Source organism: Erythrolamprus reginae, chromosome 2 (assembly GCF_031021105.1).
Source record: "Erythrolamprus reginae isolate rEryReg1 chromosome 2, rEryReg1.hap1, whole genome shotgun sequence".
NCBI lineage: Eukaryota > Metazoa > Chordata > Lepidosauria > Squamata > Dipsadidae > Erythrolamprus > Erythrolamprus reginae.
This window is the reverse complement of record NC_091951.1, coordinates 148,317,548-148,343,582: the sequence shown is the minus strand read 5'-3', so window position 1 is coordinate 148,343,582 and position 26,035 is coordinate 148,317,548. Positions and strand designations below refer to the sequence as shown.

General features: G+C 39.8%; 1 protein-coding gene across 1 annotated transcript in view; it reads left to right on the top strand.

The window, feature by feature from the left end:
• MGAT5B (alpha-1,6-mannosylglycoprotein 6-beta-N-acetylglucosaminyltransferase B) overlaps positions 1 to 26,035 on the top strand; it is a 174,670-nt gene that overhangs the window by 79,128 nt on the left and 69,507 nt on the right. The window contains exon 7 of the mRNA XM_070739842.1: positions 25,759 to 25,890. Within this exon, the coding sequence (XP_070595943.1) occupies positions 25,759 to 25,890 (132 nt within the window). The remainder of the gene's footprint in view (positions 1 to 25,758; positions 25,891 to 26,035) is intronic.

The following is a 26,035-nucleotide window of genomic DNA, read 5'->3' as shown; positions in this document are numbered from 1 at the left end:
AAAATTAAATCCTCACTTATCTCTTCTTTCTTATATAATTGTTTATAAAATTCCAATACTATTTCCTTTTTATCTTCTATTCTGTATTTTATTATACCTTTTGGATCTGTCAAATTTTTTATAATTTTATTTTCTCTCTCTTTTCTTAGTTTGTATGCCAGCCATCTTCCAGGTTTATTCGCATGCTCAAAGTGATCTTGTTTTGCTCTCTTTATCTTTTCTACAATTGGTTCTTGTTCTATTAATCTCAATTTATGTCTTATTAATTCTCTCTGATTTTTTAATTTATCATCATTGTCCTCTTTTTGCATTAAAATTTCTAATTTTCTTAATTCTTCTACTACTGTTCCTTGATATTTTTTCTTTTCTTTATTTTTTTTTGCTATAAATGATATTGTTAGTCCACGTATATATGCTTTAGTTGTATCCCATAAATTTTGGGGAGTGGTATCTATATTGTTATTTATTTTTTTAAAAGTCTCTAATTCCTCCTCTATCCATTTCTTATATTCCAGATCTTTTATTATAGTTCTGTTCATTGACCAATTCTTTATTCTCCTTTTACCTTTCCAATATATGGATAAAGGGTTATGGTCCGCCCAAGTATTTGTCTCTATTTCTATTTCACTTATTTGTTCCATTATGTGAGTAGGGGCCCAAGCCATATCAATTCTAGACCATGTCTTATGCGGGTTAGAATAAAAAGTATACTGTTTATCTTTTAAATGCAGTTCTCGCCATACATCTTTTAATAATAATTCTGAACTCATTTTCCAAAATGAGGCCGGTAAAATTACCTTTTTTTTCTTTTCTTTTCCCATTATAATCCATATGGTCATCTGAGATTGCATTAAAATCTCCTATTATTATCATATTTTCAATTGATAACTCATTAATTTTTTCATGTAAATCTTTATAAAATTGTTTTTGATTATCATTTGGTGCATAAATTGAGACAATTGTTAATGGTTTTGTTTCTAAATCTAATTGTACTATCAAAATCCTTCCATCCCCATCGTTATATATTTCTTTTGATTCAATTAGTTCATCAATATACATTGCTACACCTCTTTTCTTTTGATTAGCCAAACTGGTGAATAATTTTCCCAGTTTTGAATTTTTGAGACTTCTTTTTGATTTTTTGATATGAACTTCTTGTAGGATATTTATCTGGGCTTTTTGTTTCGTAAGTTTAGTTAATACTTGGTTTCTCTTCCTTGGGTTGTTCAATCCATTTACATTGACAGAAAATATTTTCAAATCATGTGTCATCTTTATTTGTAGTACCTTTTAGCTTCTTTTGGTTCTCGAAGTCGAGTATCCAAAATTAAATCCTGTGAAATCTGTAGTTGTTTCTGCTTCACCACCAACGCTTCTTCCCCTCCGCCACCTGTGGCCCCCATCATATCATCGCTAGGCTTTGGTTGAATCTGAATTTGAGCGGTGCTGTCCAGTCCACTGCGTGCCAGGAAAGATCTTGCTTGTTCTACGCTTTCTATTTTCACTCTCATTGATTGCCATGTTAGAGTCAACCCTTCTGGTATCAGCCATCTGAAAACAATGTTCTTTCTGATTAAGATACTTGTAAGAAAATAATATTGTCTTCTACTCTCTTGGACTCTCCTCGGAACTTGTTTCAGAATCGTGATTTCTTTCCCGTCGCGTTGATAGGACTCGTTTTTTGTGTATCTCAATATCTCGTCTTTGACAATTCTTCTTGTGAACTTAATGTGGACTTCTCTGGGTAAGTTATGGCGCCTTACATAGCCAGTCTGGACTCGGTAGATTTCGTCGATTTCTTTTACCAGGTCTGCTGGGTCTAACTGCAAAATAGCTCCCATGACTTCTGCCATTTTTGAAGGCAAGTCTTCGTCTCTTTCTTCTTCAATATTTTGGAACCTCAAACCATGTTGTGTGGAGTGGAGTTCTAGGTTAGTTATTGCTATATCGAAGTCTCTACGGGCTGCATAGTTACGGTCTTCATATGCTTCTACTCTCTGTCCTGCCTCTTGGATTTTTTCTTCTGTCACTTGTATTCTCTTTTCACTATCTTGCAGTTTTTGTTGCATGACTTTTATATTTCCATCCATTTCGACAACATTCCCTTTTACTGCAGTTAATTCAGTTTTAAGTTCCGCAATTTTTTTTTTAATTTCGTCTTTCATCTCCTTCATCTCTTGCCTCAGTTCTTGTAGGTAAGTTTTCATTTCTTCTTTGTTTGTGTCACTTTGAGTTTTTGCCTGGGTTTGTAGTGCCTTGATGTCTGCTAGTGCTTCTTGAATCATCTGGAAACTAGGATCCATCGTAGGCTTGTCTTTTTCTTTCTCTTTGGCCAACATTGTGGGTATGGTCCTTTGTTGTAACGGTGATGAAGTTGGGGAGACCCTGGGTGTAGAGGTTGAGGCGGGAGTAGTTGGTTGTTTGCACGTTGTTATTGTAGTCACTGAAGTCACACTCTGTGCCCTGTGGGAACCTTTCATAATCCAAAATCACTGTTATTATTTTATTTTAAAAATTATTTTAGTCTGAATCTTATATATTTTTGATAAGAAAATGGAACAAAAAAAAAGAAAAAAAGAAAAGAAAGAAATTAAATATATCAATTCAATCCAATTACTGCTATAATTAATTATTTAGTTTAATTAAAAAGGAGAGTGGAGAAAAAGAAAAAGAAAGGAGGGGGGGAAAGGTAAAAAGAAATATTTCAGTGAGTTCCTAGACTCCTTAAAAGGGGGATCAGGTGGGGGAAAGGAAGAAACCAATGTTCTAGCACATAGCTATTTAATAATGAAAGAGAGAAAAGATATAAATGTAATTTGGAAAGGGGAAAAAATAATAATAATTGAAGATAAAAGATAGAAAAGGGAGAGAGAGAAAAAAGAAAAGAAGAGAGAAAAAAATAAAAAGGAAGAAAAATACAAAGGATTTCTTAAAAGAAAGGTGAATAGAAAAAAACAACAACTGGAGAGAGTTTCTTTTAAAAGAAAAAAAGAAAGAGAAAGGAAAAGAAAATATTTTATATATTTAAAAAATATAAAAAAAATATGTATAAGATTATTTCTGATATTCAAAAAAATATGTATATATATATATATGTAAAAATGAAAAAATAAAGAGGGTAGTTATAGTGAACACTCTTTTAGTTAGAAAAGAGAAATATATCAAAAGTTCTAAAGGAAAAAGGATCCAAAAATTTCTGATAAGTCCAAATAAAGTGAGCCTAACTTATGCTCTAGTAAAATTATCCAGAAAAAGAAAAAAAAAGAAATATGAATCCAAAACCAATGTCCAGTGTAATTTCCAAATTCAAATACTAATAAAATAGTCCAAGTTTCTTTATTTTATTTTATATATTAAAAAACAACAAAAAAAACAACGAAGAATAGAAAAATAAAAATACAAAAAATATCCTTACGCCTCTAGTGTCACACAGAAAATAGTCCCAGCAAGTCCAAGGAAAAGATTAAAAAGGGAATAAAAATAATGTCGAAAATTTTAAAAATAGAAAAATAGAATAAATAGTCCAAAAATCATTTCAAATATTTATAACTTCAGTAAAATTCCATTGAAATAGCGTAAATTGAATTTAGTTCAGTTCATTGGTTCTACAGTATTTAATTAATTAATATATTTACTTCATCCACTCCATAATTTCCAAATCAAACTTTAGTTTTGTAAAAGAAGAAGAAAAAATTTATATATCAAAAAATATGACAAGAAAAAATAGAAGGAAAAAAGGTAAAGTAAACACACCACACTATAAAAGTGAAAGTTATACTCAATTGTAACAAAGACAAGTAGTTCCGGCTAATCTTCTCCTCCGCGTATGGATATCACTTACAGTTTTCTTCTTTTGTTATATTCGCCTTAAAGTTTAAGATCTTCTTTTCCCAAACTTGTATAGATACCAAAAGAGTTCCGTGTGGTGCTGGCAATCTCCTTTATCTGCTGATCTGTTATTTGTAGACTTCTCTTCTATTTTTGAACTTCCGCTTTCAGCGACCGCTATGGCTGTGTCCAGGCAGCTGCCTGGGCACAGCTCTCCATGCCTGCAGCTGCGGGGTTGTCCCTAACCCCCGGGACCGCGGCGATCTTCTTTTTATAAGGGCTGCAGGCAGGGGTGGGCTACTGCCCGGCCAGGGTGGAACGCAGTGGGGTAGTGAAAATGGAGCTCCACCCCAGAGCACCCAATTTGCCCTGAAAGATGTTGAAGCAAAAATGTACGGCATCCTGCATAAGCCCCGCCCACAGTGTGGTAGTAAAAATTTTGGTAGCCCTTCACTGACTGCAGGTGTGGGTGTGTCAAGTGAAGGTGTTGTGATGGGTCAGCTGTGAGTCATCAGTGAGTCTTGTGATGGGTCTTGTGATGGGCCTTGTGTCTACATCAGGTCCGGGTCATTGGGAGGTGAACTGGTTGTTAAAGATCGGTGCTGCTTGGCTCTGCATTTGATTTGTATTCTGAGGGGTTCATAGGCTGGTTGTAGATGAATATGCATGTTGATGGAATTGCCTGTGGAGTGCCAGGCTTCAAAGAACTTATGAGAGTGGCAAGTGGTAGCATGACCAATGTTTTTTGTGTTGCTCCAATAGAACTGGTGTTGTTTGGTGTTGATGTGGGTAGAGATTGATTAAAGTACCAACCCTCAACCAACACCCTCTCCCCATGACTCTTACCTAATATAATCTTCTTATTATAAGATCCATCACAAGACTCACTGATGACTTGCAGCTCACCCATCACAAGACTCCGACACCCACAATTGCTGCCCTTATAAACGGAAGAACACCGGCATTGACATCCTATAAACTCTACTGAAGATGTTACTTAGCCTGGTAATGAAACCTTTGGAAACCAACCCACAAGCTTGGTGAACGAATCTTCATCCTCAAATGTATCCCTATTCCTGTTCCTTACCTCTATCCTCCCCCACCCCACTAAATAGTAGGGAAGCATTTCTTAATTACATGCTCTTCTTTTTGAGAAGATCCCCCAAACAATGAAGCCATTGTGGGGGAAAAAAATGATGGATAGACCCGAGAGCCACAAGGGAGGTGAATTTGGGAGCTCTACTACCTCTAATAAGACAGAGAGATGTAAATAAGGGTATCCCAACATTTTGAGCCCCATAGGTATATTTAGGAGTTGGTGTGGGCATTGTTACAAAAATGATTGCTATATAAGATGACTATCACTGCAGAAGGAACAAACTAATGAAGGTAAAAGACAAATAACTCTCTCTGCATAGCTGAACACAGTTTAAATGTTCTGTTTTCTGCTTTGAAAAGGTACCATGTTCAGATCTCTCCAAAGACAGCCCTCTTTTTCTCAAGCTATTACCATCACCCACTCTTATATCAGTAATCTTCCTCCAAGGTGTCTTCCTGCACTATAAAGAGTACATGAATCTATATGTTGTCCATCTTTTCCATTTTTTCAAATCTCCTCTTCTTCCATAACCTTGCCCATTTTTTCTGCCATGCCTCCCCCTTTTCCCCCTCTTTTTTCTTTCCACACCATTTTCCATTTCTTCACCCATGATTTTATCCTCCAGCTTCTCTGTTATTTACGGTATACCTCAGTATATCCCTGAGTCTAAGGAGAAGGGCAGCATAAAAATCGAATAAATAAATAAATATTTTTCATAACTCTCTGTAGTCCCCCCCCCTCCCATACACTCCTCTAGTTTCATTCACTTCATATCCTATACACACATCTATTGGTTTCCTTCTTTCACTCCATGGTACAAACCAAAGATTCCAGCGTCAGATTATAAATAAAATATTTATAAATAAAAACAAGAGATTCGTCAGGCACAGGGGAACTAAGATATCTCCCCTTGCCTATGTAGTTTTCTGTATGGTATGTTTGTGTGTATACTTTTTAAAGAATGGGTTTTTAGACTTTTAATATTAGATTTGTTATTTTAGACATTTAATATTAGATTTGTTACTGTATATTGTTTTATTACTGCTGTGAGCCACCCCGAGTCTGCGGAGAGGGGTGGCATACAAATCTAATTAATAATAATAATAATAATAATAATAATAATAATAATAATAATAACAACAACAACAATAACAACAACAACAACAACAACGATTGTCCTTTTGTCCCTCTCTTTTACAGTGTTTACAAGGAAGAATCAACAGCAGAGAAATTAGAATAGTAGGCAGTCTTCTGTAAGAAAGCTGAGATCCCCCTATATATATTTTGTGCTGGATGCATTAGCTCAGGGATCAATAATTTGGAAGCAAAATTTAGTTTAATTTGACAATAGGTCAATGGGCTCTAAAGCCATCCAGCTGTAATCTGAATCTGCCGTATAAACTTCAAAATAGTCTCTTGGCTAGGTAAATTACTTCTAAGTGGGAAATAGTGGAGGAAATGCTGGCTACATATCTATTCTGGGGTATGCGCAGATGTTCGAGACAGATGCCCCTAGACAACCAGCACAGGTTTGCTGAATAGGTGAACACAACATTGTTAAGCAGTTTAATTAAAGGGGAAACTAAACTATGCAAGCCATTGCTCATTTTACCTCTTATTCAGTAAATGCAACCCAGACTAATTTTGCAGAGCTTTTTCTGTTCATTAGCTTTGTTATTGCATGTTCCAGAGCCATCTTAATTAATGATACCCTTGTAAGAGGTTTGTAGAATTTGAGAATGAGATTACATTGGAATCCAATCAGATTTTACTAGCAATTTTTTCTTCCCCCTCCTTTTTTTAAGATTAAGTTTTCAGAAATGACTGGCCCTGGATGCAAAGTTCATTTTCTCCCCTAAACAAATCTGTTAAGCTCTTGGCAAAGAACACATCTGTGTTCAATTTTATTTGCATAATTTCAAGCACCATTAATAGTACATGGCATGAGGAAAAATTACCACGATTTCACTCCAGCCATGAGTGAAATTGGGTTTAGGAGAAAATTAGTTGACTGAACTGTCAGATGATAAAGCTTGAATAGAGAATGTTTAAAACAGGAGAAACTGTGGAAGTAAAGCTTTAAAGTGTAGGCTGAATTGAGCATAATACTTAAATTAGAATATATTAGAAGGTATGATGGATGAATGGAGATTGGTAGTGAATGCAGAGATTTTGGCTCAAGAAAACCTGGTTCAGTCAACATAGGGTATGAAAATGTACTGATTTTGAATTAGCCAACAAGTTGGCTTTTGCTTTGATGGGAAATGCAGATTGTAATGGTAGGCTGTAATTTGTAGCCACTGCAGAAAATGCCTGTGTCTTTTTTTCGTGAATCATTCGTACACAGGAATTAAAGTGAAACAGGTTCCTAAAAAATCTGCCAATAGGCTAAACTTGGAAATTAAAAATAGAAAAGAAAATAGATTTCAGAAGGAAACTATATTTTTTGAACAGGATTTTTGTTCATCTAGCACATATAGTTTTCCAAAATGCTTTTGCAAGCTTCATTTTAACATTTTTGTGACTATTTTAACATTTTGTGTAAAATATATCATCTAGCACATATAGTTTTCCAAAATGCTTTTGCAAACTTCATTTTAACATTTTTGTGACTATTTTAATATTTTGTGTAAAATATATCAATGTTATACAGTAGATATATGTCAGAGATTAATAAAATGCTGACTTTTGCTCCTATATACATATCCTTTCTAGTAAAATATTTTCCAGTTAAAATATCTATATATAATAGATACCTATATTTATATCTATATCATCTGTATCCGTATGTCTGTCTATTTGTCTGTCTATCTCTATCTAATCCATCCATTGATTCCTCCATATGCAGACACATGCACAACAATGGCTACATTTATTCAGGGTATAATTATTTGGAGCACTCAAGAGAGATCCACTTTGAAAGCAGGCAACATATAATCATAATGTCCAAATCTGACACCTTTTTTGCTTGCCAGAAGATAAATGGATGCCATGACTTGCCAAATGCCCCATAGAGAGAAGAGGATTCAACATCGGGAAGAATTTGGTCTTACTCCTACTTTTGGAATTGTAGCAGTTTGCAGTTTGCTGGAATAAATAAGAATTGGCATGAATAAATGTGAAGGTGCCAGGAAACTTCTCCCCCCCACTTCTTTCAAGCCTTTATACATTTATGTCACCTTTCCAATCACTACCCTATACAAGCATGTGGAACTAATTGAGCCAAGTGAAAAACAACAAAAGTGACATTTTTTTATTGCAACAAGAGGAAATCCAGTTCAGACAACCTTCAGCGATTTCCTCCTCTGTGCATTAAATAAAATATATCCTGAGCTGTTGAAATTTCTTTGCCTTGTAGGTCATAAAGCTCCCAGCCTATTACCCTTCCATTCCTGAAAGCACAGAGATAAATGTTATCACACTTCTCCATGATAATGATAACCTTTCTGCCTTCACCTGTGCAATCTTGAATCTAATGTCTCTACAACCCAATAGGATGGGTTTTTTCCCCATTAGAGAGAATGAATGAAAGAATTGTAACAAAATTGTACTTTCTACAAGCAAGAGAATCTGAAACCTGTGAATTGCATGCACAGTGGTTCAATCTGTTATGCTGCTAAGATTTTTCAGTTTATGCAATTATACTTTTAAAACCTATTTCAAAAACCCCACCAAACCCTCTGCTTTTAGGCTGAGTTTTCTGCTTCATTATTCATCCCAATACATGCAAATGCACTGGCTTTGTAAATTATTCTAATAAATATCATGCATGTTAATTTTTCTGGGATCTAATCTGAAGTACTATTTGATACTTGAAAAACTTTGTCATGCTTCCTTATTCTTAAAATGACTAATAAAATAGACACTGGAATGTAAAACAACCACCACCGAAGAAGCTTTTCTTAAACAAAGCTTTGATTTAGTTACACATGTCAGTGTTAAATAATTCTTTGCTTTAGGCATCTCTCTGTCTCTGTTTCTGTCTGTCTGTCTGTCTCTCTCTTTCTTTCTCTCTCTCTCTTACACACAATCACACACACACACACATATATTAGATATATTGCTACAAGGAAATTTTGACACAGGATGCAACTCCCAATAGTCTTCAAATCTACTGACAAATATCCCTTCCTTCTGAACCACAGGAGAACAAATGATATAGCTCAGCACAACCCTGGAGACAGTGCAAGGGAGTACAGTATGAAGTACTAGGTCCATGAAAAACCTAGGGGCATATGTAGTGTTTGATTTACTCTTTCCTGTCAAATATATGACCATGAGTATATGTTAATAGGTTAGCATCAAGCTGGGAGGAAGCGTTGAGTTACAGGCTCCATTCTAGACCTTATACTGCAACATATTTAGAAATAACATGGATGTAAGGTTTAAGAATAGGGTGGGTTTTTTTTCCCAAATAAAACCTAGATGGAGAGAGAATAAAATCTCAGAAAATTGTTTGTCAATCTTAGCACCTGTAAGATAGATTAATTGGATAATTCTGAAGTTTAAGTCTTAGACTTTAGCAATTTAAACATCTTAAAATTGCTGAGGTTGAGAAAAAATGCTTAAGAAGACAGTACTGTGATAAATTTGAGAGTGCTGATAAGCAGAAACAGCAAATGGTAACAAGGATGATGAATTTCACCTAGCATAAATGCAAGCCCTACCATTGTTGGAAAAATCCAGGTCAGAATGTAATCTATTACACTGGAAAACAGAATAGATAAAAAAGATCTCTATCTTAGTAGACCAGTAACTGAACTTAAACTTATTCTATTCTGACCCCCCACTAACACTGACTGGAAAGGTAGGAGGAGAACCACTGCAAAATGGTGCCTCCCACTCCCAACCCCTCCAGCCAGCACAGAAGTTGATGGTATGAAAAGCCACTGAGAGGTCAAGGAGCACCAGGATAAAGGATAAACCCCTATCCCTGGCCTGCCAGAGATCATCCATCAGCGCAACCAAAGCAGTTTCTGTGCTGTACCCGGGCCTGAATCCTAACTGCTGAGGGCCTAGATAAGGACTGCTGGAGCTGGAGCTACACTACCTTCTCAACAACCTTCCCCATAAAGGGAAGATTGGAGACTGGACGGTAGTTATTAAGTACTACTGGGTCCAGAGAAGGCTTCTTGAGGAGGGGGCGCACAAGTGCCTCCTTGTAGGGAGCCAGGAAGGACCTCCCCAGAGAAGCATTGACAATCTCCTGGACCCAGCTCCATGTCACCTCCCTGCTGGCCGAAACCAGCCAGGAGGGAAATGGATCCAGCAAACAGATGGCGGAACTCACAGCTCCATGGCCTTGTCCATTTCATCAGGTGTCACCAGGTCAAACTCCTCCAGACAGATGGACAAAAACAGGCCCCTGTCACCTCAACTGGCTCATTGTCAGCCGACAATTCGTTCCAATTGGAGTCCAGTTCCGTCCGGATCTGAGTGATTTTATCAGTGAAAAATGCATTTAAATCCTCGGCACTACCCTGCAAGGGCTCCCCGACCCCCCTTTGATTTAGAAGGGAGCAGGTCACCCTAAACAGGGCAGCCAGGCGGGAGTCCACTGATGCAATCAAGGTGGCATGATACGCACATCTTGCTGCCTTTTGCGCCATTTTATAAGTCTTAATAAAAGCTCTTAAAAGTGTTCGACCAGACTCAGATTTACTTTTGCTCCAGCGTTTCTCTAGACATCTCTTCTGGCATTTCAACACCTGGAGCTCCTTGGTGAACCAAGGAGCTCTCCAGGGTCTAGTGCGGCAGAGAGGTCGCAATGGTGCAATTCAGTCAAGAGCCTCTGTCGCAGCTATATTCCAGGCCACAATGAGTGACTCTGCCAAACTGTATAGGAGTGAATCCGGTAAAACCCCAAGCACCCTGTGAACGCCCTCTGGGTCCATCAGGCATCTGGGGTGGAACCAGCTAGTTGGTTCTGCCTCCCTGTGTGGAAAGATTCGAGCCTTGAACTTAAGCCGTAGCAAAAAATGGTCTGACCATGATAAGGGCAAAACATCTAAGCCCCTTAATCTCAGACCATTACTCAGCTGCTCCAAGAGAAATACCATGTCAGGAAGTGTTGCCTCCCCTCATGAGTCAGACCTTCAACTACTTGGGTCAGGTCCCTGGCTGCCATGGTGGCCATGAACTCCTGCGCTAACCCAAAGGATTCACCAAGTGATGGCAGATTAAAGTTCCCAAAACGATAAGTCCGGGGAACTCCACCACAGTCCAGCTACCTCCTCGAGCAGCGCAGGCAGGACTGTTGACACGCATCTGGGAGGCAGGTACGTGAGCAACAAGCTCACCTGAACCCCTGCGTCCAACTTCACAAAGAGGGACTCAAAATCCGCAATCTCAGGAGCAGCGAGTCTGCGTAGGCTAAAAGTCTCCTTGGCTATAATAGCCATTTCTCCCCCCCCCCTCTTCCCTGAGGCCGTGGCTGATGCCAAACCTGAAACCCAGATGGGCAAATTTCAAAGAGAGGAACCCCTCCCTCTGGCCATAGCTAGGTCTCAGTCACACATACCAGCTCATCCTCCTCATCCTGGATCAAATCCCAGATGAGGAGAGCTTTATTTACAACCGACCTGTTTATATCTGCTATACACACATACACATGCACATGCACACAGAGCTCTTCTAAAATTATACACATTCAACCTCATTTACTGTGATAGGAAAAACATACCCAGAAGGGAAAAAAAGAAAGAAAAATATTCAAAATCTTTCTACCAGTTCTGCTTAGCTGACTGTACCTGTAGGAGCCCATGACTGCCACATTCCATATCAAATTTTAGAAATAAATCCCAATCATTGTAAAATCTCACTAAGGTGTCTTTTCCATAGTGATTCTAAAGTTATGTACTCGAAAATTTAGCTGTGCTCCCAACATTGGACTATAGTTGATAGTAGTGATTAAAAACCATTAAAGGCATTGCTAGCAGGAATGTGCAGTTCTTGAGCCTACAGGGCCAAAAACACAATATGAGCAGGCCTTAGAATTCTCAAATCCCTGGTCTCCTCTGAATGCTGCTCTGATTCACAAGAGTCTTTTTCCTGCCGAGTTTGTATCGAGTGTGTCTTTCTTTTCTGTGGTATTATATTTGCAGCTATTTAAAAAGCACTGGTAAAGCTTTAGAAAGCTGTTCCTTTATAATAGTCACCCACGGCCTTTTGTGCTAGTTTACATCATGTCTTTCCTTTTAAGTGCCTGTCTGAGACCTTCTGCTCTTATTGTGTTTCCAGCTAGCCATTTAGCATAAAATTGCCCATAAGTAACCTGTCTTAGTCACTGGCCAGCCTTTGGTGTTTTACCAGGTGCTAGGCCTTTTATTCTTTGTGACAAGAGCAGTGAAATAACTGCAACCACTTATCACCAGTTAAGAGGTCCATACACACAAGGACCTTTTCCCCATTATTTTGCAGTGTATTGTGGTTCTTTCCTTCATTAGTTTTATTCTAAGTGTTTCCTAGTTTCAGCCCAGCCCAGAGAATGGCTTGTGCCTTTGTTCCTGAGCTAACCTTAAGCCTTTTCTTTTAGAAATTAGAGATTGAGCTTAACTTCAGAGCATTTTTACCTTGACTCTTATCACTGAAGTGACAGTGAAATGAAAATAACAAATTAGGAGATTGGGATAATATTTTCAGCACATACCAATAAGAAGCATTGCCAAGACAACTTAGCATTTCAAAATTTCAGTCAAAACTATCCTTTAAGGATGATTGGCTTTGCAAGATGATATAATAACTATTTCTATGAACTTGAAAAATATGTTTCTTCCTGCTTTCTATAAAGGAGCAATACCTGTATGGCAAGAAAAGGAAAAACAGGGAGTAGCTCAGGGATAGTCTGAGGAGGGTCTCTTATACAAAGGAACAGCCGGCGTGGTGTAGTGGGCAAAGGATTGGACTAGGAAATGGGACAATTGGGTCCAGGAGTGGGTTCCTCCTGGTTCAAACCAGATCACTTGAATCAGGAGTGACCCGCTGGTGACGTCATGGTCAGTGCTGGTCTGTGGGCACCACCATCTTTTTTTGAAAATTTTAGTGAATTTTCCTCTGTTTGGATGTCTTCTTCTCTTCGGCTGCTTGAAAAAGGCCCCTCCCACCAGCCCCCGTGTTAATACTGACCCTTATTTCTTCACCTGAAGCACAGCTGATTAGCTCCTCAGCTGTGTTTCGGGCTGAATCCTGCTAGTGAGCATGCGCGGAAGCAAAAATGCACCAAGGGATGTGTGCATGTGAGCACAGCAGGGGACGTGCGCACAATATGTTGTGATGCGAACCGGTGACTAAGGTAAATGGTACCCATCCCCGATTGGGCCCTAATTTGTTTTTAGCCACTGAAAGTCACTGGGGGACAATTATTTATTCATTTATTCATTTATTCATTTGTTCGTTTGTTCGTTTGTTCGTTTGTTCGTTTGTTCGTTTGTTCGTTTGTTCGTTTGTTCGTTTGTTCGTTTGTTCGTTTGTTCGTTTGTTCGTTTGTTCGTTTGTTCGTTTGTTCGTTTGTTCGTTTGTTCGTTTGTTCGTTTGTTCGTTTGTTCGTTTGTTCGTTTGTTCGTTTGTTCGTTTGTTCGTTTGTTCGTTTGTTCGTTTGTTCGTTTGTTCGTTTATTTGTTTGTTTGTTTATTTATTTTTGTATGCCGCCCCTCTCCGCGGACTCGGGGCGGCTCACAACAAGGCATAAACAAATTGTAACAAATCTAAATAAATTTAAATATTTAAAAAAGTTTAAAAGTTTAAATTATTCTTTCTGGGCCCAGCTTCCAGTTTTTTGATGAGGGGAAATAGGAAGGGCATATGCTGCACATGACATCTTGACCTCCTGGATGAAAGGTTATATAAAAATCTCATCAACACATAACCAAATGGAGAAGGTGAGAAGGGAGCAATGTTTGCCAAGTGTCCTCGTTCTGCTCCTGATCGTGAACTTCTGTGAATTTCAGCTCATCTGTGCCACATTAAACTCCTGTATGCCAAAGATGCTTGTCCCCATTATCTCAATCTATCACCACACTGAACAGCAGTGCTGGTAATGCACACATTTGTCTTACTCCTGTTTTGATCATTAAGGAGCAAAGCTTTGTCGGTTCCTCGGTTAGCATTGTCCATATTTCCTATCTGTCGTCCAGGTTTCTTCTTCATAGAGCAAGGCTAGCATGATGGCTGCATTTCATCTTTGTTTTCACACTGATGTTTTTCTTCTTCTAAAAGTACACTGTAAGCTAGAAAAGGGCCCTTGAGCACTACCAGTTTGTGCAGCAGCATTAGTGAGTACCTTGGTTATTGATGCAGAAATGAAAGAGCCTAGGTACTTGAACTCATGCACCTGCTCTATTGGTGCAACTTAAGGGGCAAGGTTAATTTGTTGCTATCAAGTGACATGGTGTGGGTCTTTTTTTGTTGCATTTATTCATAGCCCAAGCTCTCTGCTGCTTTGCTAATGATATCTAATAGCTCCTGTCCTGATCCCTCTATGAAAAAAATACCATCAGTATATGTTGTTTCTGTAAAGTCCAGCTCATCTGTACCACTTTGAACTGCTGTATGCTAAGGATGCTTCCCCCCATTATCCAATTTATCACCATACTGAACAGTAACGCACATACTTGTCTTACTTCTGTTTTGACTATTAAGGAGAAAGTTTTGTCACTATGCCCTGTAACATTCCAAGGAGTGCTGTCATAAAAGGTAGCAATGATTCAGAAGGGTTTTAAGTAGAAGAGAATATAAGTAGCTCTGGGTTAAACTGTGGAAGACTTAGTGCTATCTGAGCTTAGTTTTTTCCTTGCAGGCATTTTGCTATCTGACTAAAGGTAACTAAACAAGGTAACCAATGAAAGCCCTCTAAAATATCTTAAGTAAACCAAAAGACACAGCATCCCAAGAAGGAAAAAAACAGGAGTCATCTACCACATACAGTGTAAAACAGAGGTCCCCAACCTTTTGGACCTCAGGGACCACCAAGATCATACTTTTAAATCCCACCAAATTCATAATTTTAAGTCCTGCAGACCACTAATATGATTCTTTGGAAAAAAAAGATAAATACATTGGTAAAATAATGATCAGAGAACGTCCATTTTATTAATGTGACGTGCACCTATTTAACATAACAAAATTATAAATGCTTATTTAATTACAACAAAATCATAAATGCTTATTTAATCATAACAAAATCTTTAAAGGTTGTTTAATTGTAACAAGATTATTAAAAGTAGTGTAATTATTACAAAATAATTGAAGCTTATTTGGGAAAGTCAGTCTCATATTTCAGAGCTGAAGCTGTAGTTCTTCCCTTCCTTTCCTCTTCTTTTCCTTCCTTTCTTCTTCCTGGACTGGATTAATTACTCTCGGCCAAATCAGGCCCAGGGGCCAAGATTTCTCCATGGACCACCAAAATTTTCTCACGGACCACCAGTGGTCCAAGGACCACAGGTTGATGACCTGTGGTGTAAAGTACTGTAACAACCACTAGGTAGTACAGACTAGCAGAGCGCATCCATGAATACTAACTAGCAATCAGAAGACAGGATGAAAAATCCTTATTCTCACAATACCTGGACAGACTCAGGCAATTGGAAAACTGTGAGGATAGTTGACCAAACTAAATCCAAAATCACTATGGAATTCCTGGAATCTTGGAAACCAGACCCATTAGCCATCAGTAGGCACATAGAGATAAACCACATTTACATATCATTTGAAAGACACAATAAAATAAGCAAAGAAAGAAACAAAAAGAACAGAACATATCCTCTTTAGCAGCCAACACCCAGATAAGCAGGGATTAACACCAGACAAATAATCAAGCAGAAAACGATATCCTAATCAAAGAATGACCAAGAGAAAATTCAAACCTGCAGGTAACACTGGCAGGACAAATTACTGTATATAAATGAGCAAACACAATCTCACTGGCACTGATGAAGTCACCTAGATGGCTAATGAAACATCTGCAAGCAAACAACCAAGCTTAGAGAGAATCAGATGTGTTTGCTGGATATGCCAGATGCCATATAAACCTTCTATATAGAGTCCTAATGCAGTGTTTCCCAACCGGTGTGCCGCAGCACACTGGTGTGCCGCGAGACATGGTCAGGTGTGCCACGAAGAAATAAGCTCAGCTTCTGGTCTCGCAACTTTTTGCTAAGAGAAAAAAGTTGTGAGACCGGAAGCTGAGCTTGCTTCTTTGCGCCTTCCAAGTTTTCCAGCAGTTGCGGCGCCCCGCCCGGCTGGAGCTTCCCTGTCAGCAGGTGAGCTTTGGGGCTTGGTGGGAGGGCAGCGGCAGCGGGAGGGCGGCACGCAGCGGGAGGGTGATGGCGGCGGCAGCGGCAGCAGGTAGGAGCCATGCCGTGGGGCGGTGGCAGGGTGGTCCCTCTCTCTCTCCCCCTCTCTTGCTTTCTCTTTCTCTCCCCCCTCTCTCCCTCTTTCTCCCTGTAGCCGTGGGACGACGTCAGGGTGATCAGCTGTGAGGCGGAGCTCCGGAACAGAGGAACAGAGGCACCAACGGCGGCGGCTGGAAATGCTGGAATTGCGTGCTGGCACTTGCCTGCTGGCTGGACCAGGACGGAGGCTCAAGCCCCACGTCCATGCCCAGCGCAACGCCAGAGATGTACAGCGTCTAGCCACCGCCGTCTGTGCCTCCGTTCTGGAGCTCCGCCTCACAGCTGATCACCCTGCCGTCGCCCCACGGCTACTGGGAGAAAGAGAGAGGGAGAGAGGGGGGAGAGAAAGAGAAAGCAAGAGAGGGAGAGAGAGGGAGAGAGAGGGGGGAGAGAGAAATAGATAGCAAGAGAGGGAGAGAGAGAAAGAGAGAGGGAGAGAGGGGGAGAGAAAAAAGGAGAGAGAGGGGGTAGAGAAAGAGAGAAAGCAAAAGAGAGAGAGAAAGAGAGATAGCAAGAGAGAGGGAGAGAGAGGGGGAGAGAACGAGAGAAAGCAAAAGAGAGAGAGACAGAAATAGAGATAGCAAGAGAGAGAAAGACAGAGGGAGAGAGAGGGGGAAGAGAAAGAGAGAAAGACAGCAAGAGAGAGAAAGCAAGAGAGAGAGAGAAAGGGGGGAAGGAGGGTGAGGGAAAGACAGAGAGAGGGAAGGAGGGAGAGAGAAGGAGGGCAAAAAAGAGAGGAAGGAAGGGAGAAACAAAGAGAGATGGAGAGAGAGGGGAAAGAAAGAGGAGGGAAGGGAGAGAGAGAGAGAAACAGGGAGAGAGAAAAATAGAGCGAAAGGGAGGAAGAGAGATATTTTTTGTCCAAACTATTTTACACACACACACCCGCTCAATGTTCCCCAGGATTTTGTAAATGTGAATAATGTGCCGCGGCTCAAAAAAGGTTGGGAAACACTGTCCTAATGGATGCTGCCAAAGACACTCTCAAACTCTGCAAACACAACAGTAGTTTGTTTTCCATAGCAAATACACACTTCAAATACTTGCCTGGCAGTCAAAATCTAATCCACACAGCCATGCCTTGGTCTAAAGCCAGATTGCTCTTTCCAGGTTGAGTATTCTTGCAAAACGTATGTGTGAGAGGGGGGTAGAGAGGAGGGAGGAAGAGAGATCCTGCAAAGATCACTGATTGTTCCTGTTTCATTCAGATAAAGTTCTCTTGGACAGCTATGCCAGTATTACTTTCACTCCGGTATGTATTGTTGTCAGGCACACAACATTTGGTTGTAAGTGTGTGCATGGTTTGGAAAATCATTTAAAAAAAAAATAGTGTTGTATTTGTAAATAGTTGTTATGGGAGGAGTGACCAAACAATGAGTGGCTATATACCATAATTATGTTATAACAATCTGTAAAGGAATCTTTCCAACTGTTAAAAGAGGACTGATTGCATGATAATGTTTATTCTGTATTTATTACTCTTTTCAAACACAAGCAAAATACCAGTTTTGCAGTCAAGAAGGACAGGTTCTTTCCATATGGTTAAGAATAGCCTGTGAAGTACTACAGGCCAATCTGCCTTCACTGCTTCCAAGGGGGCTTGCTCAGGCCCTGCAGCTTTGTCATTTTTAAGCAGTTGAATATTGTATTGTTCTCTGTTTTATTTGGCTCAGATTCACGGGAAATATTAGAGGATGGTCCTGGATCATCTAGTTCCCAATCTAACACAGCTGATGGATTACATTTTAAGTCGAAATCAAAATACAATTTCCAGCATTGTAGAATTTCCTGGTTGTTGTTTTAGCAGCTCACCCAGCTACATTGCAAGTGTTCATTCTGAGACAAGTGGCCTTTCCTGATAATATTTTCCAAGTTGAAAACAATGCCTCTTGGTCACAGTGCCCAGCTACTGCCAGCACCTCTGCACCTATGTTATCTACAGAAGTCTCATTTCTACTACTAGCTTTTTTACAGATTTGTTTTGTCATAGTTTTGGGGGGGGGGGTTGCCTTTGTTGGATTTGCAAGATTGTCCACATTTTTCCCCTTTACTTCAAGTCTGTTATGTCACCAGTCATTTGTTTTTAATTAGGTTAGGTTAGGTTTATTGGATTTATATGCCGCCCCTCTCCGCAAACTCGGGGCGGCTCACAACAATAATAAAAAACAGTACAGTACACAATACCAAATCCAATGCCCACCCATCCAGTTCAAATTTAAATTAATAATCTCATAAAAAACAGTATATATAAAAAACAGGCACACAGTCAATCAATCAACAAAACAACATGGGCAAGGGGGAGGTGTTTTAGTTCCCCCATGCCTGACGGCAAAGGTGGGTCTTAAGGAGTTTACGAAAGGCAGGGAGGGTGGGGGCAATTCTAATCTCAGGGGGGAGCTGGTTCCAGAGGGTCGGGGCCCCCACAGAGAAGGCTCTTCCCCTGGGTCCCGCCAGACGACATTGTTTAGTCGACGGGACCCGGAGAAGGCCAACTCTGTGGGACCTAACCGGTCGCTGGGATTCGTGCGGCAGGAGGCGGTCCCGAAGATATTCTGGTCCGGTGCCATGAAGGGCTTTATAGGTCATAACCAACACTTTGAATTGTGACCGGAAACTGATCAGCAGCCAATGCAGACTGCGGAGTGTTGGAGTGATATGGGCATACTTGGAGAAGCCCATAATTGCTCTCGCAGCTGCATTCTGCACAATCTGAAGTTTCTGAACACTTTTCAAAGGTAGCCCCATGTAGATAGCGTTACAGTAGTTGAGCCTCGAGGTGATGAGGGCATGAGTGACTGTGAGCAATGACTCCCGGTCCAAATAGGGCCGCAACTGGCGCACCAGGCGAACCTGGGCAAACGTCCCCCTCGCCACAGCTGAAAGGTGTTTTTCTAATGTGAGCTGTGGATCGAGGAGGACGCCCAAGTTGCGGACCCTCTCTGAGGGGGTCAATAATTCCCCCCCCAGGGTAATGGACGGACAGATAGAATTGTCCTTGGGAGGCAAAACCCACAGCCACTCCGTCTTGTCTGGGTTGAGTTTGAGTTTGTTGACACCCATCCAGGCCCCAACAGCCTCCAGGCACCGGCACATCACTTCCACTGCTTCGTTGACTGGACATGGGGTGGAGATATACAACTGGGTATCATCGGCATATTGATGATACCTCACCCCATGCCCTTGGATGATCTCACCCAGCGGTTTCATGTAGATATTAAATAGCAGGGGGGAGAGGACCGACCCCTGAGGCACCCCACAAGGGAGAAACCTCGGGGTTGACCTCTGACCCCCCACTAACACCGACTGCGACCGACCGGAGAGGTAGGAGGAGAACCACTGAAGAACAGTGCCTCCCACTCCCAACCCCTCCAGCCGGCGCAGAAGGATACCATGGTCGATGGTATCGAAAGCCGCTGAGAGGTCAAGGAGCACCAGGGCAGAGGACAAGCCCCTGTCCCGGGCCCGCCAGAGATCATCCATCAACGCGACCAAAGCAGTTTCCGTGCTGTAGCCGGGCCTGAATCCAGACTGCTGAGGACCTAGATAATCGTGATCTTTCTCCCCACAAGGGCAGATAATTTCTCTTGCTGTGTTGATGGTGTCTCAGATTTTAAACCACTGCTCCTCCACATTGTCATCCTCTTGATTTGAGAGCAAGGCCTCAGATCTGTTATTCAGTGCTATCTAAAACACTTCATGGTATTGCTGAAGTGATACCAAGTTCAACTACTTTACAAGTTAAACTACTATTAATCTTCTTATTGTTTCCATCACCCATCTCCTCCTTACAATTTATATTGACTGGTTCATAATATGATTGGATTGCTTTTTTGTACTCAGACTATCATCAAATGTTGTACCTTATGATTCTTGATGAACTTATCTTTTCTTTTATGCACACTGAGAGCATGTGCACCAAGACAAATTCCTAGTGTGCCCAGTCACACTTGGCCAATAAAATTCTATTCTATTCTAACAGGAGTTAAGGTGGTAAACATAGCTTTCAATTTCAGTTTATCTTGCATCAAGCCAAGTGATGATCAGATCATTCTCCTGCACCTTTCAACATCTGGACATCATTAGCAGCAGACCTAAAGTATTTGCTGATCAGGAATAGAAACATAGAATGTAGAAGCACTGCTTAGTGCTTGTGAATATCAAGTTAATTGATTGGGCTTGGCTGGAATAAACTGTTGCAAATGACAAGTGAGATTAAAGATGCAGAACAGTCTAATACATTTTTGTTCATGCTACCAGACCTAAATTAGCGGTGAGTTGGACTGGGTTTTAGAACCAGTAGCACTGGTGGTGGGAGGCTTTGCCCACCCGCCTTGGATGCTTCTACGCATACATAGAAGCATTGTGTGTACTTGTGCGTGCATGCACCAGTAGTAAAATGGTAAACTCACTACTGACCCAAATGTGCTCATAATTACTCAAAGCATACCTTGCTTTATTAATCTGTACATTTCGATCACCCACCAAGATGAAGAAGTCTCTTTTAAGGTTTGGTGGTTCAGTATGAGAAAATGGTCTGTTTTGTCTTCCTCTTTGGTGCATAGGGTGCAATGATAGTAATTAATATGAATTCGTTGGATTAAAAGATCTGTCAGTTCTGTTTTTGGAGTACGTTTTCCAGGAGTATCCTTTTATAAAGGCTGCCTCCTTAATGCCAACCAAGGCCATAGAAAAGCAAATTTTCTTCTATAAAAAACCCAAAAAGCAAACAGCAGCAAACTTATCACAAGCATGTAAGCCAGCACAGTTATCTCTCCCACACTATCCAGAAATCAAACAATTGTAGCAGAATATACACAAGATAAGATTCCTTTGCAGGTTAAAATGGCAATACAGTCCAGGCTGCTTCAAAGGATATTGTTGAATTGTTTTATCCATTATTGGCTGTGAATTCTATTGCTTTTAGTGGATATCCACACCAGAATAATACAGGTGAAATAATTTGGAATCATTTAGATTGTAAATCTTCTTCCGGCTAGATTGATGCAGTTGCATCTCATCCCTGCTGTTCTGTTCGGGTCGTATGTGACCCGAAGCCAAGTTTGAGTCCCTGTAAAAAATTTTCCCTGCATATCTGAAACTTGAAATTTCATGTAGTTTCATCATTTCAGGGGTTCTCTCTATGAGAATTTTTTTTTGGGGGGTGGGGGGCTTAGTTTTTGCTGGGCAAAAAAAGTTACAAATCTTCTGTTCCCGGGTCACCCTGACCCGGACCGAAAACTCTTCATTTGCAGTGCTTATGTTTGGTCTTTTTGAAAGCTTTTTTCACTTGGAAAGTAGTCTGAACATTTCTGCACACAATGATATGAAAATTGAAATGAAAAAAGTAAATCTTATTGGTTTATTTTGCGGATATAATGCACGCCCCCCCCGTTTTTGTGAAAGTTTTTTCAATTTATGGATAGTTTTGCTTGCAAAATGCATTCTATTTTACTGAAGTTGGTGTGGGATTGGTAGCTTGAACATTTCTGAATATAAGAAAAATATAAAGGAACTGAACAAAATGATTCTTACTGGTTTTTTAACATCAGAAATAAGGCCTCCCCCCCCCTCAGCTGCTTGCAACCATTTTCACTTTTTATTTTTTTATGCTCCAAATCCGAAATATTCTTTAAAATCTTAGGCATTCATTTACTCAATTTAACAATGCTGACCATCAAAAAAATATTTGTGGGGGTGGGGGAAAATTTTTTTTTCTGGGCAAAAAAAAAGTCACACTTAGTCTGTTCGGGTCATATAGACCCGGACCAAAATGATTTTTTTTAGGCACTTGAATTTGGTCTTTTTGAAAACCTTTTCAACTGGAAAACTAGTTTGAACATTTATGAACATAATGATATGAAAATTGAACTGGAAAAATTGAGACTTATATTTTTATTTTGATCAAAAAGCCCCTCCCCCCATCCTTTTTTAATTTCGTGTCAATTTCTATTTTTTAAGGCTACAAATCCCTAAGGAATTTTCCCCCAAAAGGTTTGATATACTAAATTGAACATTTCTGAATATAAGAAAAATATAAATGAACTGAAAAAAAATGGTTCTTATTGGTTTATTTTTGCCACAAAAGGGCCACCCCCCCTCGGCCTTGCTGTGTGCCATTATTGTCACTGTTTATACATATTTGTCTAGAAATATTTGGAATATCCTTTTGAAAATCAACCACATTGTAGCCAGAGAACTAATTTTATGAAACAAATCCATTTTACTAAAAAAAAGTATGTAAGTTTGAAATTAACAGCATAATTTTTATATAAATTGAAATAATTGAGGCATACATTATGTGCAAAATAAACCAATATGCATCAATTTTTCCAGTTCAATTTTCATATCATTATGTTCAGAAATGTTCAAGCTACCAATCCCACACCAACTTTAGTAAAATAGAATGTATTTTGCTAGCAAAACTATCCATAAAGTGAAGACTATTTAAAAAAAACGGGGGGGGCGTGCATTTCATCAACAAAATAAACCAATATGCATCAATTTTTCCAGTTCAATTTTCATATCATTATGTTCAGAAATGTTCAAGCTACCAATCCCATACCAACTTTAGTAAAATAGAATGTATTTTGCAGGCATAATTATCAATAAACCTAAAGAAAATTCACAAAAACGGGGGGGGGAAGGCATATTTATGTGCAAAATAAACCAATAAGGATTAATTTCTTCAGTTCAATTTTCATATCATTGTGTGCAGAAATGTTCAGACTACTTTCCAAGTGAAAAAAGTATTCAAATTGACCAAACATAAGCACTGCAAATGAAGAGTTTTCGGTCCGGGTCAGGGTGACCCGGGAACAGAAGATTTGTTACTTTTCTTAAACAGAACAGCAGGGTTAAAACTGCCACTATAGTATAATATATTAATTTGGGACAAAGCGCCATAGCTACATAGTAAACAATATTCATACTGCTTGGCAGAGAACAACTATATTTCTTAGGCTACCTCCCTAATACTTTGTTGATTATGGATGGAGAAGTGAATGTAAGTTAGGGCTAGGCAAGAAATAAATATATCAGATAATAGAACTGTACATAAAATCAAACCAAAACCAATAAAATGTAAAAACATATTGCCTTGGACGGGAAATGAACACTCGGACACCAAGCTGGGTAAAATGGGTCACTTTATTAAATATTAACAGAAAGACCTGCAGGGGTCACTAAATGGGGCGGAGTTTCCTGAACACAACATACTTGGGCAACTTAAATGGGCGTTACTCCATGCCTGGTCAGGGTGAGGCGTGTCCCACCTACTCCTGACCCGAAAGCCACGCCCAGCATGTGGGAGGGCTCACCTTGCATGACCCGGAACCGGAAATGACGTAGGTGAGCCCCAAGGGCACCCCCTTCACACCTCTCTGTCCGTGGAGGAAGCTTGAGTTGTGCAATGGGGGTGCCAATCATCTTACAAAAGATGCCCAAAGGAGAACACACAGTTGCTACTGATACCCTTTCCGCCCCGTTTCTGCCATATAGTGACCAAGAATATAAACATCCAATTGCTGAATCAGAACCTATTTACATACAGATGCACCCCGTAACCACAAATCCTTACCCTCGTCCAGGATGGAGTAGGCGAAAAACAATCTGTAGCAAATGCCCTAAGACTGCAAAAATTCCTACTCGGCCCCAAACTAGGCGACCTATAAAAACATCCTGGATTGAGCGGAGGGTGGGTGGGTGTCCATTTTGCGGCGAGCTCGTCGGCAAGGGAAGCCGGGGGGGGGGGGCAAGCAAGCCCTGATAAAGGGCACATGCCCCGCCCCTTGACTTTCCCAGAATGCCCGAGCGGCCGCTGATTGCTCAGGGGCGTTCCCGTGCTATCGCTACGATTTGCAAAACATGGGCAGACTGTCAATTCTTTTTGACCCTTTCTCTGCCATCTCAATTTTGCTGAAATTATAGACCCTATCTTTTTCTCCCCCCTGCTTTCCTCCTCCCCTCTTCTTCATAGTCTCCACTGAACAGAATCGGGTCCAATAAAGTTTTGCATAAAAGTCTTGTGCAGAATTCCTTATCCTCTAAAAAGTATTTAAAACACACACACATAGAAGATCAGGAGTTTTGGAATCCTTACCTTGTTTTGTGTATATCATGCACAGAGAGCATTTTAGTTGACCCTTATTCATTGCCTTATGCACCTGGGGGAGTCTGTGACCTACTCTCCAAAAACACAGCCTTAGGCAATAAATCTGGATACAATCATATAAGCAATTAATTGGGAGACAACCCCAATGAATTTTCAGTAAACACGATTTGAATTAAGCCTTTCAGGCACTGTGGGCTTGTTGGTTCTTTCTTGGAAATTGATGATTCTGCTTAGAATCACTCCCTTATTTATTTCATTATGGCCATCTTCATATAACACCTCCGACCCAGAAAACTTGCTAATAAAATCACTGTTTTTCACCAGTCACTATCACAATTTAATGTTGTGGTTTGGTTCACAAAATATGACCAGTCAGTGGTTGGCTTCCTGTACAATAAGGTGACCAATTTTTTTTTCACAATGAAAAGGAGGACGCAAAAATTTAAGAATTTAAGAATTTAAGAGTAGTAGATCCTTGGAACAAATTTCCAGCAGACGTGGTTGGTAAATCCACAGTAACTGAATTTAAACATGCCTGGGATAAACATATATCCATCCTAAGATAAAATACAGAAAATAGTATAAGGGCAGACTAGATGGATCATGAGGTCTTTTTCTGCCGTCAGTCTTCTATGTTTCTATGTTTCTAAGAAAAAGTACAATGTAAATAAAAGAAACATTTATGTCACTATGAATAAATAAAATTAATAATTAAAACAAAAACTTTAATAACAAAGCAATAAAACTTTACTAAATCTATATTTAAATTATTTTACACTTGTGTTGCAAACAGGGTTGTATAAAATTGAATTAATGAATTAATAAAATGTAAATTGTACTTACCTGAGTATAATATTCTCTGAGAAAGAAATAATTTAGTATTTCCGATAGAAGTAAACATGAAGTATAATATAGAGGCAATGGTGGGAGACAAGTGCGAGACACGTGAAGTTCTCCTGTGCCCTGCGCATGCATTTCATAATCATGTCTTTCCGAACTGTACTATCACATGATGCTTAACAGTTCGGCGCAGCAACTCTGAATACAGAGATTAACAGATTAGTTTTAAAATATCGAAAAGGAGGTCAGGCAGGAGGACACTTTTCGAGGAAGGACAGAACCTACAAAAGGACTGTCCTCCCTAAAGGAGGATGATTGGTCACTTGATGTATAATGTATTGAATCATAAACTAACTAAGCCTATTTTAACTGGGTTGTGTGAACCCCGCCTATATAGAATAGTAAATGGTTTCACAGTGTTAATTCTTCTGAACAGATTGTCCTATTTGTTTTCCTCTCTGCACAAATGCAACTCTTCCCTTTATTCTTTCCAGTAACTTAGGAGTGCCACCTGGTCGAGGTAATTGTCCCTTGATGGTTCCTTTGCCTTTTGATCTCATTTATACGGACTACCATGGATTGCAACAGATGAAGCAGCATATGGGCCTCTCCTTTAAAAAATACAGGTAAGAACTGGCGATAATTTCTGCCATCCCCTGATCATTCTTTGCTAATATTGCTGGATGGTACTCACCATGCTAAATCTTTAAATTCTAGTTTTCTGCCTGGAGTACCAATTCCTTTGAAATCTGTAGCCAGTATTTGACACTT